At 44.8% G+C, this 13,983-nt stretch overlaps 1 protein-coding gene across 1 annotated transcript; it reads left to right on the top strand.

Moving 5' to 3' along the window:
- Positions 1–781: 781 nt before the first annotated feature.
- On the top strand, positions 782–13,525 carry thbs1b (thrombospondin 1b). The gene is made up of 23 exons (XM_041958234.1): positions 782–999; positions 1,174–1,251; positions 1,447–2,006; positions 2,254–2,329; positions 2,706–2,789; positions 2,937–3,046; positions 3,745–3,870; positions 4,824–4,920; positions 5,810–5,983; positions 6,197–6,373; positions 6,471–6,644; positions 6,926–7,053; positions 7,179–7,331; positions 7,567–7,785; positions 7,947–8,054; positions 8,466–8,625; positions 8,771–8,889; positions 9,998–10,232; positions 10,334–10,561; positions 10,708–10,979; positions 11,079–11,176; positions 11,288–11,427; positions 11,557–13,525. The coding sequence occupies exons 2-23, from the start codon at positions 1,188–1,190 to the stop codon at positions 11,562–11,564; spliced, it is 3,510 nt and encodes a 1,169-aa protein (XP_041814168.1). The 5' UTR covers positions 782–999; positions 1,174–1,187; the 3' UTR covers positions 11,565–13,525.
- Positions 13,526–13,983: the final 458 nt, after the last annotated feature.

The following is a 13,983-nucleotide window of genomic DNA, read 5'->3' as shown; positions in this document are numbered from 1 at the left end:
GTTTGATAAGTTTTTTTTAAATTATTTAAAAACAACAACAACAGTGAAATTCTGAATGTCAGCTCAGGTGAGCTGCAGCTCTGCCATCAACAGCCTCAGGCACCTCTCCAGTGAACTCAGATCGGCTCCTAGCGGTGGGAGCTGGAACTGCAATATGCTGAGGACGACTCACTGAAAGTCACTGCTTTTCAAACCTGATGTAAGACCTGTTCGCCATGAAAAAATGCAGTTTAAAAAAAACAGTCTAAACGATAAGGAGGAGTAATTCTGTTGTATATTTAATGATGCATAACGACACTGTACACAATACATAGCTGATACAGAGTCTCTCATCAGCATCACGTGAAATGAGCCAAAACAATATATGAGTGGTGAAAAAGGTAAAGACTGCAGACGTGCACGATGGACGTTCAAGTAGTTTGTGGTGGGCTTGTGGGAATCTCTGAGGTGGACCTGTGAGGGCTGATGGATGGACGCTGTGAGAGGAAACACTGGTCCATTAAAAGTCTGAGTGCAACGCGCTGAAGCTGGTCCAGAGTCCCGCAGTGGAGAGCGCCCCTCTCTCCCTCTCTCTCTGTATCCCTCTCTCTCTCTCTCTCTCTCTCTCTCTCTCCCTCTCTCTCTCTCTCTCTCTCTCCCCCTCTTCCTCTCTCTCTCCCTCTCTAAGACGATAAGCTCGTCCCTTTTTCTCCGCTCACCGTGATTGGACAAGGCCACTTCTTAGGAATGGCATCAAACTATTTAAATAGCACTTTGTCCCCCTCGGCTTAAAAAGGAGATTTTTTAGCGGCCGATACCAGCAAGGACAAGTTTTCAATCAAGAAAAAAAAGAAAGGAAAAAAAGCACGCAAGATTGTATTATGTCCCTTCTTTTCACGGTGGAACTTTTTTTCTTTTAAATAATTCGCCATAAATTCGTCCTTGAGGATTATTGCTGGATTTCTACATATTTTTGCGGGATTTTATTGTGTCATTGTATCTGCTGTTTTCGTGAAGCAGGTGAGTGACAAATATCCTCAGGAACGTGACTGTTTCTGCAGCTGCATTGACGTAAATTATTAATTTGCGTCCGCCTTTCATGTTTTTAAAGTTTTCAACCTGTTGCACAGTGAATTTGTCGATATTCTTGTTAGAAATGGTTAGATTGTCGCCTTTTGTCATCATCTGTCACAGGCTGCAGGTTCACCATGAAGCTGACAGGGATATTTTTGCTATTGATGCTTTGGACCTGCGAGAGCGCGAGAGTCGCAGGTGAGTTTGGCTGAACTGATTCTGGTTGAACTTTCAAACCTTTGCAGAATATTCGTTCTGTTTTCAGACAGGAAACACATTGTTGTTAATTTTGAGAGTCTGCTGGGGTGTTAAAAAGTGTATTGAAAGTGAAAACAAGGGAAATCCAGTGCGCTGCCAGACAAAGACTGACTGCTTATTATTATTCACCCGCAGAGAGTCGAGACGACAATAGCGTGTATGACTTGTTTGAGCTCGTCCAAGTCCCTAAGAAGAACCATGGGGTCACCCTGGTGAAAGGAGACGACCCGTACAGCCCCGCCTACAAGATCCTCAACCCGGACCTGATCCCCCCGGTCCCCGAGAGCGCCTTTAGGGACCTGATCGATTCAATCCACGCCGAGAGGGGATTCCTCCTCCTGCTCAACTTCAAGCAGTTCAAGCGGACCAGGGGAAGCCTCCTGACAGTGGAGAAGCAGGACGGCTCCGGACCCGTGTTTGAGATCGTCTCCAACGGCAAGGCGAACACTCTGGACATCGTTTTCTCCACCGAGAATAAGCAGCAGCTTGTTTCCATCGAAGATGTGGATCTGGCGACGGGCCACTGGAAGAACATCACGCTGTTCGTGCAGGAGGACCGGGCGCTGCTGTACGCGGGATGCGAGGAGGTGAACACGGCCGAGCTGGATGCGCCCATCCAGAGCATCCTGACGCCGGAGACCCCAGCCAGCGCGCAGCTCAGGATTGGCAAAGGCGCCGCGAAGGACAGGTTCATGGTGAGAACACGGGTCGTTATAGACGGGAGATTCTCTCACATAAGGCATTGCAGTCACGCGTCTTTTTAATGTTGACACCGGGGAGTTTTGTTTAAATTGTGCACGCGTCATTATGTCCGAATGCGTAAATACGCACATGTTGCAGGACTGAATGGTTATCTTAATGATTTCAGTGTGATGCAGTCATAAGCAGGTTTATTTACTGACGCACCGGGTTATAGCCTAAACTGAACTTTGATACTTGCAGGGGGTCCTACAAAACGTGCGGTTTGTGTTTGGTACAACACTGGATGCCATCCTCCGCAACAAAGGATGCCAAAGCTGTGAGTAGTCGGGCATCTTGTGTGTTTACTCATCACTCATCTGCTTCATGTAGTTAATGCCAAGTCCTAGCAAATCCTTATCAAAGAAATGTGTATATACTTAATTTGCTTGCCGATTTCTCCATAAAACCCTCCCTGTGGAGCTGTTTACCACTTGTTAGACAGGAATGCCAGTTTACAAATTTCTCAGGGTACTGTGGTCTCAAAGTATGTTCTCTGGGCTGTGCAGTATTAACTTATTGCGTTTCATAGTAATTTATAGCAGTGTGGGATGTGCAACATTTAAAGAACAATCTTTCCTCCTCATTAACAAACCAAATCATAATGCTGACTGTGCAGATATGTGATTTGATTAATTGTACTGTTCTCCTTTCAGCCATGATGACTGACACCATGATCCTAGAGAACCTCAATGGCTCCTCAGCAATCAGAACAGAGTACACTGGACATAAGACTAAAGGTAAATACTACAGCATGTGACTGTTTCATGTTGGGGACTCCCTATTATAGACTGTAGCCGAGAGACTTTCCATACTAGCCTAGGAATGAGAAAAATGTTTTTTCCATGACTAGTTAATGACCTTTCTCTGCTTTTGCCCTGGTGAAGATCTGCAGATGGTCTGTGGCTTCTCCTGTGAGGACCTGGTCAGCATGTTTAAGGAGCTGAAGGGCCTTGGTGTGGTGGTCAAGGAGCTGTCCAATGAACTCCGCCAGCTGGTAAGGAGGAAACCAAACAGACCGTCTGGTGGTGGAGTGCAGGAGACCGTCTGCCTGCCTGTCTGTCTGCCTGCTTGTCTGTCTGCCTTGTTTGTGTTTGTGTGTTGTCTTGTTGCTGGATTACACCTGTGTATGGTTGTCCAGCAAAATAACATTAGACACATACTGTATTCAGCCCCGGAGAAGTGGCAACTCTAACAAATTTGTCCAGTTTTGCACTGTAAAAGCATATTTATTGTTAATCAGATGGGGTGCAGAGTACTTTGAGTGCGTAGAAAACAAGGAAGCCTGTTGAGACATTATGCATTTTATAGTGAATGTCTGAATATGCTCAGATTTTAAATTCAGTTATGACCCGCACCAATTCTGAAATCTGCATAAATATAGCTGCAAAATTTAACTTTAATTGTTAAATTGTTTTAATTCTGTTTCCAACCCCATACAGGGTTCTGCTCAATCACTCAATCATTTTGCTCCATACATCACATAATGTGCCTGTTAGAATTAACAATGTCTACATTGTGTAGATCCCCCTGTTTTCAGGATTTTCTCAAAATAAACAACATAAAACTGAATGTGGTGCAAGTTTAAACATCTTGATGGTACAGTGAATATTAACATAGACCACAGGAAAAGTAGGTTTTGCCAAGGTAACAAGTATCTGTGTTTTGTCTGCTTCTCCTACACCTCCCTCCCAGACGGACGAGAACAAACTGATCAAGAACCGCATTGGCATTCACAGTGGCGTCTGCATCCACAACGGCATTGTGCACAAGAACAGAGCCGAGTGGACCGTCGATGACTGCACCGAGTGCACTTGTCAGGTGAGACCTCAGCTTGCGTCTTGAGTACTTGCGCGTGCAGGGGGGGATGCACTCTGTGATAGGACTTTGTACACGCACACACTCATATGTAAAGACAAATAACACTAAGGCACACACACACACGCGTGTTTACCACCACTCAACTGATCTGCTCAGTAATTAGTGGTGTGAAGGCCTGGCAGAGGGCCAACAGCCTTTACTGTTGTAATGAGAGGTCTGCTGTCAAAAGGTTCAACTCGAGTGTGGCCTAGAGGGACTTGACCAGACTTCAAGTGATGCATTGCCCGTAATTAAGAACAAGACCTTGGCTCTGACAAGTGGAAAGAAGAAATGGGTTTAAGTGCAAAATACTTGGCAGGGAAGATTCCTGCAATTCAAAGATAGGCTTTATTTTCTGATTTCCTCTTCTACTGATACACTAGTCGTCCCTATTTCCCCTTTTTCAGATCCAGGAGGGAGAACATTGAGATGCATAGTTACAGGCAGTTGTTATCCCTGAGTCATTCACAGTGCACCTCACAGTTTGTGCTGGCAGGCTGGCTTTACTTGTTTGGGGCTCAGTGCCCAGTCCAGCTTCACACTGAAACCGGCTTCCATTATTAGGACTTTGGCCTCATTCCCACCTCCCCTGACCCAGTGGGCAGGTGGTTGTCTGCAGGGGTCTCCGTTCTCAGCCAGAATTCTGCTTTTTAGTTTTCCTGGTGAGGTAAATCTGTGCAAACTCAGATGCTGACCAGAGAATTTAATGAGTTCGTTGCACGGACCTACACTTAGATAAAAAAAAATAACCCTGCAACACACACTCATTTAAATTTCCACAACAACTCTATGTCATTGACGCTGCACTGCAGTCTCAATTCCATTTGGAAATGGGGATTTAACCCAGCACCTGGGCACAATTTTCGACAATCCATACATGTTTGACCATACATTTGATCTCTGTGCTTTTGCAGAACTCTGCTACTGTGTGCCGAAAGATCTCCTGCCCCCTGATCCCCTGTGCTAATGCTACTGTTCCTGACGGGGAGTGCTGTCCGCGCTGTGGAACACGTAAGTATTTCTGTTTTCTTAAGTCCACCTCATTGTTAGCATCACATATAGGAAAGTAAACGGTAATTACAGCTATGTAAACCTGCACCATAAGCTACTGTATGAAGCTGGAATGTATATGTTTCAACGAACAGACACAGCATTCAAACACTGCCACATTCAGTGAAAGAGCCGTTTCTATGTTATTGGCCATATAAAACAAAAAGCCACAACTATTTCCCTAGATGTAAAAGTTTCTATTCAAGAGAAAGCATGTTAATTCTAGCGATGACTTAACTGCAATAATATCTGAGGAAATGAAAGGGTGCTTATATGTTTGGAACATTGGTGCTTTGTGCTCCAAAACATCTTTGAATCTTCAAGTTGAAATGGCTGTAATTTGCCAAATTGGTTAAAGCGGAGTGTAAAATTGCCCGGCTGTTTAGTGAAGCCATCATCGACATGAGGAGAAGTGACATGTTCTTCATACCTGTGCAGACTTGGCTGCAATGCTTCCCTAAAACTTAAATAAACACTGGGAGCTGCATTCATTCAGACCTCTGCCACTTGTTGAAGTCATTACACACCCAAGGCCATGTTTGCAAAATCTGTTTCCTCTTCAGGAAAACATAAGCCAGTGGGGCATCCCTATGCATCCTGAGGACAGTGGCCCTTTCTATTTCTCCAGCTTCTCTCAGTGTGTTAGTCTCTGCCCTCCCTCTCAACAGACGGCCTTCTCTCTGTATAAGTCCCAGCTAAATCCACACTATTAGCCCTCAGCTTTAAGAGCTTTCCCTCCTCATTTAGGCTAAGGGGTGTTTGTGAGGGGGTGCTGCCTCGCTGGAATAGCTCTTTTATTGTCTCCCTCTTCCCCTCTCTCTGATATTCTCTCCCTCTCCCTCCTGCTCAGTGAGCGACTATGCAGAGGACGGCTGGTCGCCATGGTCTGAATGGACCCATTGTTCTGTGTCATGTGGGCGGGGCATCCAGCAGCGTGGACGCTCTTGCGACCGTATCAATAACAACTGTGAGGGCACCTCGGTGCAGACACGGGACTGCTACCTCCAGGAGTGTGACAAGCGCTGTGAGTTAACACAATATACTCTCACCCATCAGCCAGACACAAACGAATAAGTGGACACCGCCGTCTTGTTTTACATGCAGTTATCTGTGATTTCACTGTGAGTTTTCCTTGCCTGTCATCATCTCTGTGCCATAATGTATGATTGAGTGCCACAATAGTGCAACTTCTTTGCTTCCTGATAGCTGACCTCTGACCTTTCTTTGTGGCCTTCAGTCAAGCAGGACGGCAGCTGGAGCTATTGGTCACCCTGGTCATCCTGCTCCGTCACCTGTGGTGCTGGTGTCATCACCCGTATCCGCCTCTGCAACTCCCCCACCCCTCAGCTTGGAGGCAAGGACTGTGAGGGAGAGGGCCGGCAAACTGAGAAGTGTCAGAAGTCTCCGTGCCCGAGTAAGTCCTGCCATCTGATATACGCTGCCTGGTTGCATTTGTGTTTCATACACATCAAGGATAGAAATTAAATCATGTTTTCTTCTCCCTCCCTTAGTCAATGGCAACTGGGGACCCTGGTCACCATGGGACACCTGCACTGTCACCTGTGGAGGTGGTGCCCAGACTCGTAAACGGCTGTGCAATGACCCTGCGCCAAAATATGGTGGCAAAGAGTGTGTTGGTGATGCCAAAGACGCCCAGATATGCAACAAGAAGCAGTGCCCAATTGGTGAGGCATTTTAATCACTTACAGAGCTTCTACAATTGAGTCCTATGCATCTGCATATTCTGAACATGACGTTTTACTGTGCTTTAATTTACTATATTACTGTTTTTTGGCATTTTTTCCTATTGAAAGTTTTAATGATTTAGTTACGTTTTTATACATCGAGATCTTCGTTCACGATGAGATCACTACTGGAATGGGATGTACCTGATTAAAAGAAGGTTACATATGAATGGTACCTTGCACTTGATATTTTGATAATGAGCCAACATTGCTGTTTCCAGATGGGTGCCTGTCTAACCCCTGCTTTGCTGGAGCCAAGTGCACCAGTTTCCCTGATGGTTCCTGGAAGTGTGGAAAGTGCCCAGCTGGCTACACTGGCAATGGTATCAAATGTAAAGATGTTGATGAGGTAAAAACTCCTTAGACCTTGCACAATGATTTTGTCAATACTAACAGGAGTTGAAGCCCACTGAAACCTCTACCAAGTCTCCCACCTAATGATCTCAATGGTTGTTCTTCTCATCCTAAAAACAGTGCAAGGAGGTGCCAGATGCTTGCTTTGAGTTTAATGGTGTGCACCGCTGTGAGAACACAGATCCTGGCTACAACTGTCTGCCCTGCCCTCCTCGCTACTCAGGACCCCAGCCATTTGGCAAAGGTGTGGAGCAGGCTGCTGCTAAGAAACAGGCAAGTACAATCTTGTCAAGCACCCAATTAGAGAACGGCGAAAAACAAATGCTCTGACAAAAAGTGAAATGAGTTGATAAAGGTTATGATGAATAGCAGTGTGAGGTAATGTAAAGGACATGTGTGTCTCCAGGGCAGGACCATGCACATATATTAAGACTAGAATGTCATGAATCTGGACTATGCACAGCCAGCCTGATCACTGATCATTCTCCTTCTCCTTCACTCCTTCCAGGTGTGCACGCCTCGTAATCCCTGCCTCGATGGAAGCCACGACTGCAACAAAAATGCCCGCTGTAACTACCTCGGACACTTTGCCGATCCCATGTACCGCTGTGAGTGCAAGCCTGGCTATGCTGGTAATGGCCATATCTGTGGAGAGGACACCGATCTGGATGGATGGCCCAACGCTGACTTGGTTTGTGTGGAGAACGCCACCTACCACTGCAAAAAGGTACGTACTGGTGAAGCAGCAATGCTCTGATGTGACAAAAAGAGGGAAGTTAGATGAAGCAAAGTCACTTAAGAAATTGCTGTTATTGCAGTGTTAAAGTCAGATTACTTGAATGTTTGTTATAATCTCTGACCATCTAACTGTGCTGTCTGCTCATTTAGGACAACTGTCCCAACCTCCCCAACTCTGGCCAGGAAGATTACGATAAGGACGGCATTGGAGATGCTTGTGACAATGATGATGACAATGATGGCATTCCTGACGATCGGGTAAGTCAAACTCTCCAGATGTGGCCCCAACAGAGGACAAGGGAGAGTGTGTGTGTTCTGTGGCTGTGATTGTGTCTGTGCATTCATCATTCATGCTGTCTAATAGGAAGGCAGGTGGAGAGGGGAGAGGGGAGGGGAGGCTCAGCAGGAAAGCAAATGTTTTTCCCCAGCCTGAGCCAAAACCTCAAATTCCAACGCTGAAGTACAGCTCTGAAGGAGCAGTGCCGTGTGTTTGCTAATCCCAACATTAGATTTTGGACAGGACCTACAAATAAAGCGCCTTTTCATCGCGCATCACTCCCTCCCTGTAAATAGATCCACTCGGGCTCAGATGGCAAATGACAAGCACTGCACCTGAAAACCTATCCTCAACTCTTTCTCCGCTTCTCTGTCTTGCTTTTTGTGATACAGGACAACTGTCCATTCGTGTACAACCCCAGGCAATACGACTATGACCGTGATGATGTTGGTGACCGCTGTGACAACTGCCCCTACAACAGTAACCCAGACCAAACAGACACAGACAACAACGGAGAGGGAGATGCCTGCGCTGTGGACATTGATGGAGATGGTGAGGACTGGAAGCTTTAATAAAAACAATCCTCACAAATTCTTCATCTTTAGGTCTGTGCTGAAGTGAGGTCATGTTTTTTGAGAAATTTACTTTGTACTTATGCACCGTCCTTTTACATCATACGTTTCCATTCATTCCCCAGGCATACTGAATGAGAAGGACAACTGCCCCTATGTGTACAATGTTGACCAGAGAGACACAGATCTGGATGGAGTGGGAGACATGTGTGACAACTGCCCTCTGGAACATAATCCTGATCAGGTGTGTGGACACACACACACACACACACACACACACACACACACACTGCCATTCCCCATTTCCACCTCAACTACCAACAATAATGCACATTTATCTCCCTGCCTTTCTCTGTAGCTCAGCATATATCTGTCTTCCATTTGAGACAGAGCCTCTGTGATTAGCCCCATGTAGCTGTCTAAGCTTTATCATGCCATGTAAAGGTGGAGTAAATCCTGTATGCAGCTCACAGGCACATCAGTTCAATAAGGCGTGGTGGGGGGCTAGGGGTCTTTTCAATGGCCCATTGACGTTAGCTAGCTAATGTGAGGGAAGAGGCCCCAGGCTGGATATTACTGAGGAATGGGCTGGCCCTGGGCTGTGTGCATGCCCTGTCTGCACACCACAGACCGACTCAGTCCACCTGTGCCATGCTACACTGAGAAATAGGAATGTGTTGAACAACGGGAGAAAGGAGGGGGGAAGTCTATATCTAAACTGATGTGGTCTTTAAAGAGTGAATTGCACACTGCAATTAAAAGTCAAAAGAGACAAGTCCAGACATGGACACAGCCACAATACTTGCTGTTCCAAAGACTACAAAAACTGCCCTCTTCAAAAGCTGTAGTCTCATTGAGATCTTTGACAGTAGCATTTTTGATTCTACATGTTTACCCGAGTCCTCACATCCAATCCCTGACCCCACCTTCCATCTACTTCCATTCATCCCCCATGCCCATGTTCTTTCGTGGTGCCGCGGGCTGTGTCTTGTCCTGCCAGGTAGGGCTAGCATGCCTTCACCATTCACTGCAGATGCTGGAGGCACTCAACAAGCAAATTGGAGTAGGAGGAGCAACAGTCTTGTGGAGTGATGTTTGATTTTCAGTAGCTGGAACCTGCTGACAGATCTTGGACAAATTGAGCTTGGCAGCTTTGCAAAGGCAGAGTGATTTCAGCCTTACAAAAGTCCTTAATGAAAGCAGGAGAGGTGAGATGAAAGAATAATGATAGCAGGAAACAATGCAGTGGAAGGAAATAAACATGATAGATTGTAATCACCTATGTTAGCGTGCTAATACTTCATTGTCCCTCTAAGTCATCACTCTGACACCAAAACATTTTACCATTACAGGTGGATTCAGATGATGACCGTGTAGGAGACAAGTGTGACAGCAACCAGGACATCGATGAGGACGGACACCAGAACAACCTGGACAACTGCCCATACATCCCCAATGCCAACCAGGCTGACCATGACAAGGATGGCAAGGGAGATGCCTGTGACCATGATGATGACAACGATGGCATCCCTGATGACAAGGACAACTGCAGACTGGCCTTCAACCCTGACCAACTGGACTCAGATGGTGAGCAAGATGGGCCATGTTTCACCGTTCACAGCATGTCCAGAGATCTTCGAAACACCTTGCGTTTCGATTAATCATTAATGAAAATGCATATTTTTCAGGCGATGGCCGCGGAGATGCTTGCAAAGATGACTTTGACCAAGACAATGTGCCTGACATCTACGACGTGTGTCCAGAGAACTTTGACATTAGTGAGACAGACTTCCGCAAGTTCCAGATGGTTCCTCTGGACCCCAAAGGAACCTCGCAGATTGATCCTAACTGGGTTGTCCGCCATCAGGGCAAGGAGCTGGTTCAGACTGTCAATTGTGACCCTGGTATTGCTGTTGGTAAGTAAAAAGAATGTGTTGTGATTGTCTGCAAAATGCACCGTTTCACTCAAAGAGCACGCATTCAATATCTCATTGCATAAAGTTCTCATTCAGGTGAAATGCTGCACTAAAAGTCTGACCACTAACTTGCATTATTCCTTCAGGTTACCACGAGTTCAATTCAGTGGACTTCAGTGGGACTTTCTTCATTAACACAGAGAGGGATGATGATTACGCCGGCTTTGTGTTCGGCTACCAGTCCAGTTCCAGGTTCTATGTCGTGATGTGGAAGCAGATTACACAGACGTACTGGTCAAATAAACCCACCAAGGCCCAGGGCTACTCTGGCCTGTCCATTAAAGTGGTTAACTCCACCACAGGCCCAGGGGAGCACCTCAGGAATGCCCTCTGGCACACAGGGAATACCCCAGGACAGGTAAGAAATTTGTTTGAGGTTCTATCAGCAAATGTCTGATTGTAATATAGGAATGTGTAAAAAGGTAATCTCCTGGCTATTTGTTTCCCCACACTTTAGGTCCGCACTCTTTGGCATGACCCTAAGAATGTTGGATGGAAAGACTTCACTGCCTACAGATGGCATCTGATCCACAGACCAAGAACAGGACTTATTAGGTGTGCAGAATATATTGACTAGTCCATTTAGAGGTGTACTCTTTACATGGGTTTGACATCAAAATCCCAAGCTTTGCATCTCACCAACTTTGACTTCTCCTTTATTTACAGAGTTGTTATGTACGAGGGCAAGAAGATCATGGCAGATTCTGGAAGCATCTATGACAAGACATATGCAGGCGGCAGGCTAGGTCTTTTTGTCTTTTCACAAGAGATGGTATACTTCTCAGACCTCAAGTATGAATGCAGAGGTAAGGTTTTATGAAAAATGCGATTGTAAAAGTAGTTTCCCATAAGGCATTTGATGTTCGGCTCTTAAAATCAATGTCCCTGAGGAGGCCATATCCAACTTCTTTTATTGTGTCTCTTTCTTTTAACAGATGCCTAAATGCACGGCGCAGGAAGCTCTGAGGAATGCACCTTTTTTGTATAAAGTATGAACTTATGTATTCTGATGCAAAGTCCAGGGACCGATTTATCTCCGCGACTCTTTTTTCTGCGGCACGCACACTCGGACGGGGCGAAGGGCATGTGGTCGGCCTCAGGGTAGCTTGAAGCTGGTTTGGGCAGAGCACCAACCTGTTGACTGCCAGTCGAGGATCAGAGAGCCCCTTCTCCTCCACCCTTAGCATCCTCAAGAGCAGGGAGAGCTGGAAAAAAAAGAAAACAAACCCTCTATCTTTGCCAGTAGGACACAAACACCTTTCTATCCCAGCTCTGCCTGCTTTCTCGCTCTCTGAAAGACCTCATTCATCTCTGTGCGGGAACGGCTCCCCATAGACAACTATGCACTTCCAAGCCTTTACATCTCTCTCTCTCTCTTTCTATCTCCTTCTTCAGCCTGTGTGCCTTTCTACCTTACCTTCTGGATGGACATCCCAAAGAAACAACTAATGAAATATTTCCTTTGCTTTACTAGATCTGCCATGATGTAGATTCTGAATGATACAACTTTTGAGGATGAAGACAGCAATAACAATTTGTAGGAATCTTTGTTGTTGAGGACTTGTGACTTAAGAAAATGGCCGGGAGTGGAGCAAGTTAGAAATAAGGGGAACATGATGTTGTGGTGTATTCATGCATGTACTATATGTGGAGGACTGGCCATGAATGGAACAAGAAAGTGCTTTTACGCATCTACCTACGAATCTCTATAGTCAAGACATATGGAGAAGAGAAATACGACATTAAATTTAGGTTAGCAATCTTTTGAACTTACAAGTATCATGGGGTTTGTTGATGTTGTGATTAACTTAACAACTCTCAGGGTGAGATGGAAGTGACGACTTTCGCATATCAAACCAGTAAGAAAAAAATAAGAGGATTATATTTTGCAGAAAATTGCTAGAGCCAGTGATCTCAAAGCCAGTATTGCAACTAAAATAATGCTCATCTTACATCAAAACCTTGGTCAATGAAGAGATTTAGCTCCCTCAGCTTCTGAGGATTCCAATTTGAAATCATGTAAATACATGTTATATATTGACTCTTGCCTACAATGTAGGCAGAAAAGGAAATTTAAATGCTTTGAAAAAGTAAAGTAAAATCCATCCAATATCACAATGAAAAATGACCCAAAGTCAGGTACAGCCAGGTGTCAGAGGCAGGATGCTTGCTCTTATCTGTGTCTATCGTCTCCCGCTGTACAAAGTGAATTAGGTATTCTTCAGATAGGGCTATTTAGCATGAAGTGTATGTGACTTGTGTGCCTTTTCTTCAGAGAGAGATGAAAAACAAAGGAAATCTTTGATGTACAAATATTACCTCATTGCTGTTGTATAATTTGATCAAACAAAAACACAACCTAAGTACTTTTTCATATTCCTTTGAAATGATGGACATCTTAGTTGTACTGTAGCATGAGCTGTAAATAGTATGACATTTCATATCTAAAAACACAACGAGCTCCCAATCCCGTGATCTACCCCGGTGAAAAAGACAGTAAAATGGGAGATTTCTTTTTTATAAATAATTTTGCTTTATCATGTATGTCCAGTGCTGTTTTTAGCAGATAAATTATTGTTCTGTCTTAGCTGTTTGTGAGAGGTTGATTTGAGTGTGTGCGCGTGTGTGTAGATAAATGCTATTTAAATAATTTATCAGGATTTGTTGCCTTACCAAAGGGCACATTTCCATCTGTATAAACGGTTTGCACACTGACATGAGGATGTTCTGTTCTTTATCGTTTTTACCTTCTTTGTTATTGTGTATCTTTGTTACCATTATTTTTGTACAATTAGTTTTGCTTGTCTGTAAACATTTTCTTAGTTGTACAAAGCGAAATGCTGTTTTTATTCATAGCAATTATTTTGTTACATACTTCAAGACAATAAATAGTTGTTAAAATTCTGAGGTATGTCTGTACATTTTGTTTATCAGATTGGAGTTACTTTACCATTTTTCTTCCAGGTTTAAGTCCACTGTTGATCAAGTCTAGCATGTGTTTAGATGACGTGGAAATACGATATGTTTTACATTAAACACAAACTGGCGGATGACTCAGACCAGACTTTCCGATAGTCCTCTTCCAACAAAAACACATCACAAAGACAACCGGCTTTCATTAGGTCTACTGTAGCCCTTGTGCTCAACACCTACTATACTCAAAGTCAAAGTGATCGCCCAGTTCTCTGAAGGCACAAACAGAGTTGCGCTTTCAGGTGTTGCTCTCTACAGAGAGGCTCACATTGCCTCTGTGATGAAGGCCACATGAGGAATGTGACACAGACGTCTGCTCCTCAGCTTGATCTGCCTGACCTCTCTGATCTGCTCCGACCTCTGCAGAAGGTTAAACAACACAGAGTACT

The sequence above is a fragment of the Chelmon rostratus genome, chromosome 18 (assembly GCF_017976325.1).
Source record: "Chelmon rostratus isolate fCheRos1 chromosome 18, fCheRos1.pri, whole genome shotgun sequence".
Taxonomy (NCBI): domain Eukaryota; kingdom Metazoa; phylum Chordata; class Actinopteri; order Chaetodontiformes; family Chaetodontidae; genus Chelmon; species Chelmon rostratus.
The sequence above is the reverse complement of the archived record's forward strand: the minus strand, read 5'-3'. Positions and strand labels throughout refer to the sequence as shown.

Bases quoted from the DNA above. Each gene is read 5' to 3' on its own strand.
- thbs1b (XM_041958234.1), top strand. From the start codon at position 1,188: ATGAAGCTGACAGGGATATTTTTGCTATTGATGCTTTGGACCTGCGAG. The intron at 6,374-6,470 runs GTAAGTCCTGCC...TCCCTCCCTTAG, and splicing joins TCAGAAGTCTCCGTGCCCGA to TCAATGGCAACTGGGGACCC. The intron at 7,786-7,946 runs GTACGTACTGGT...CTGCTCATTTAG, and splicing joins CCACCTACCACTGCAAAAAG to GACAACTGTCCCAACCTCCC.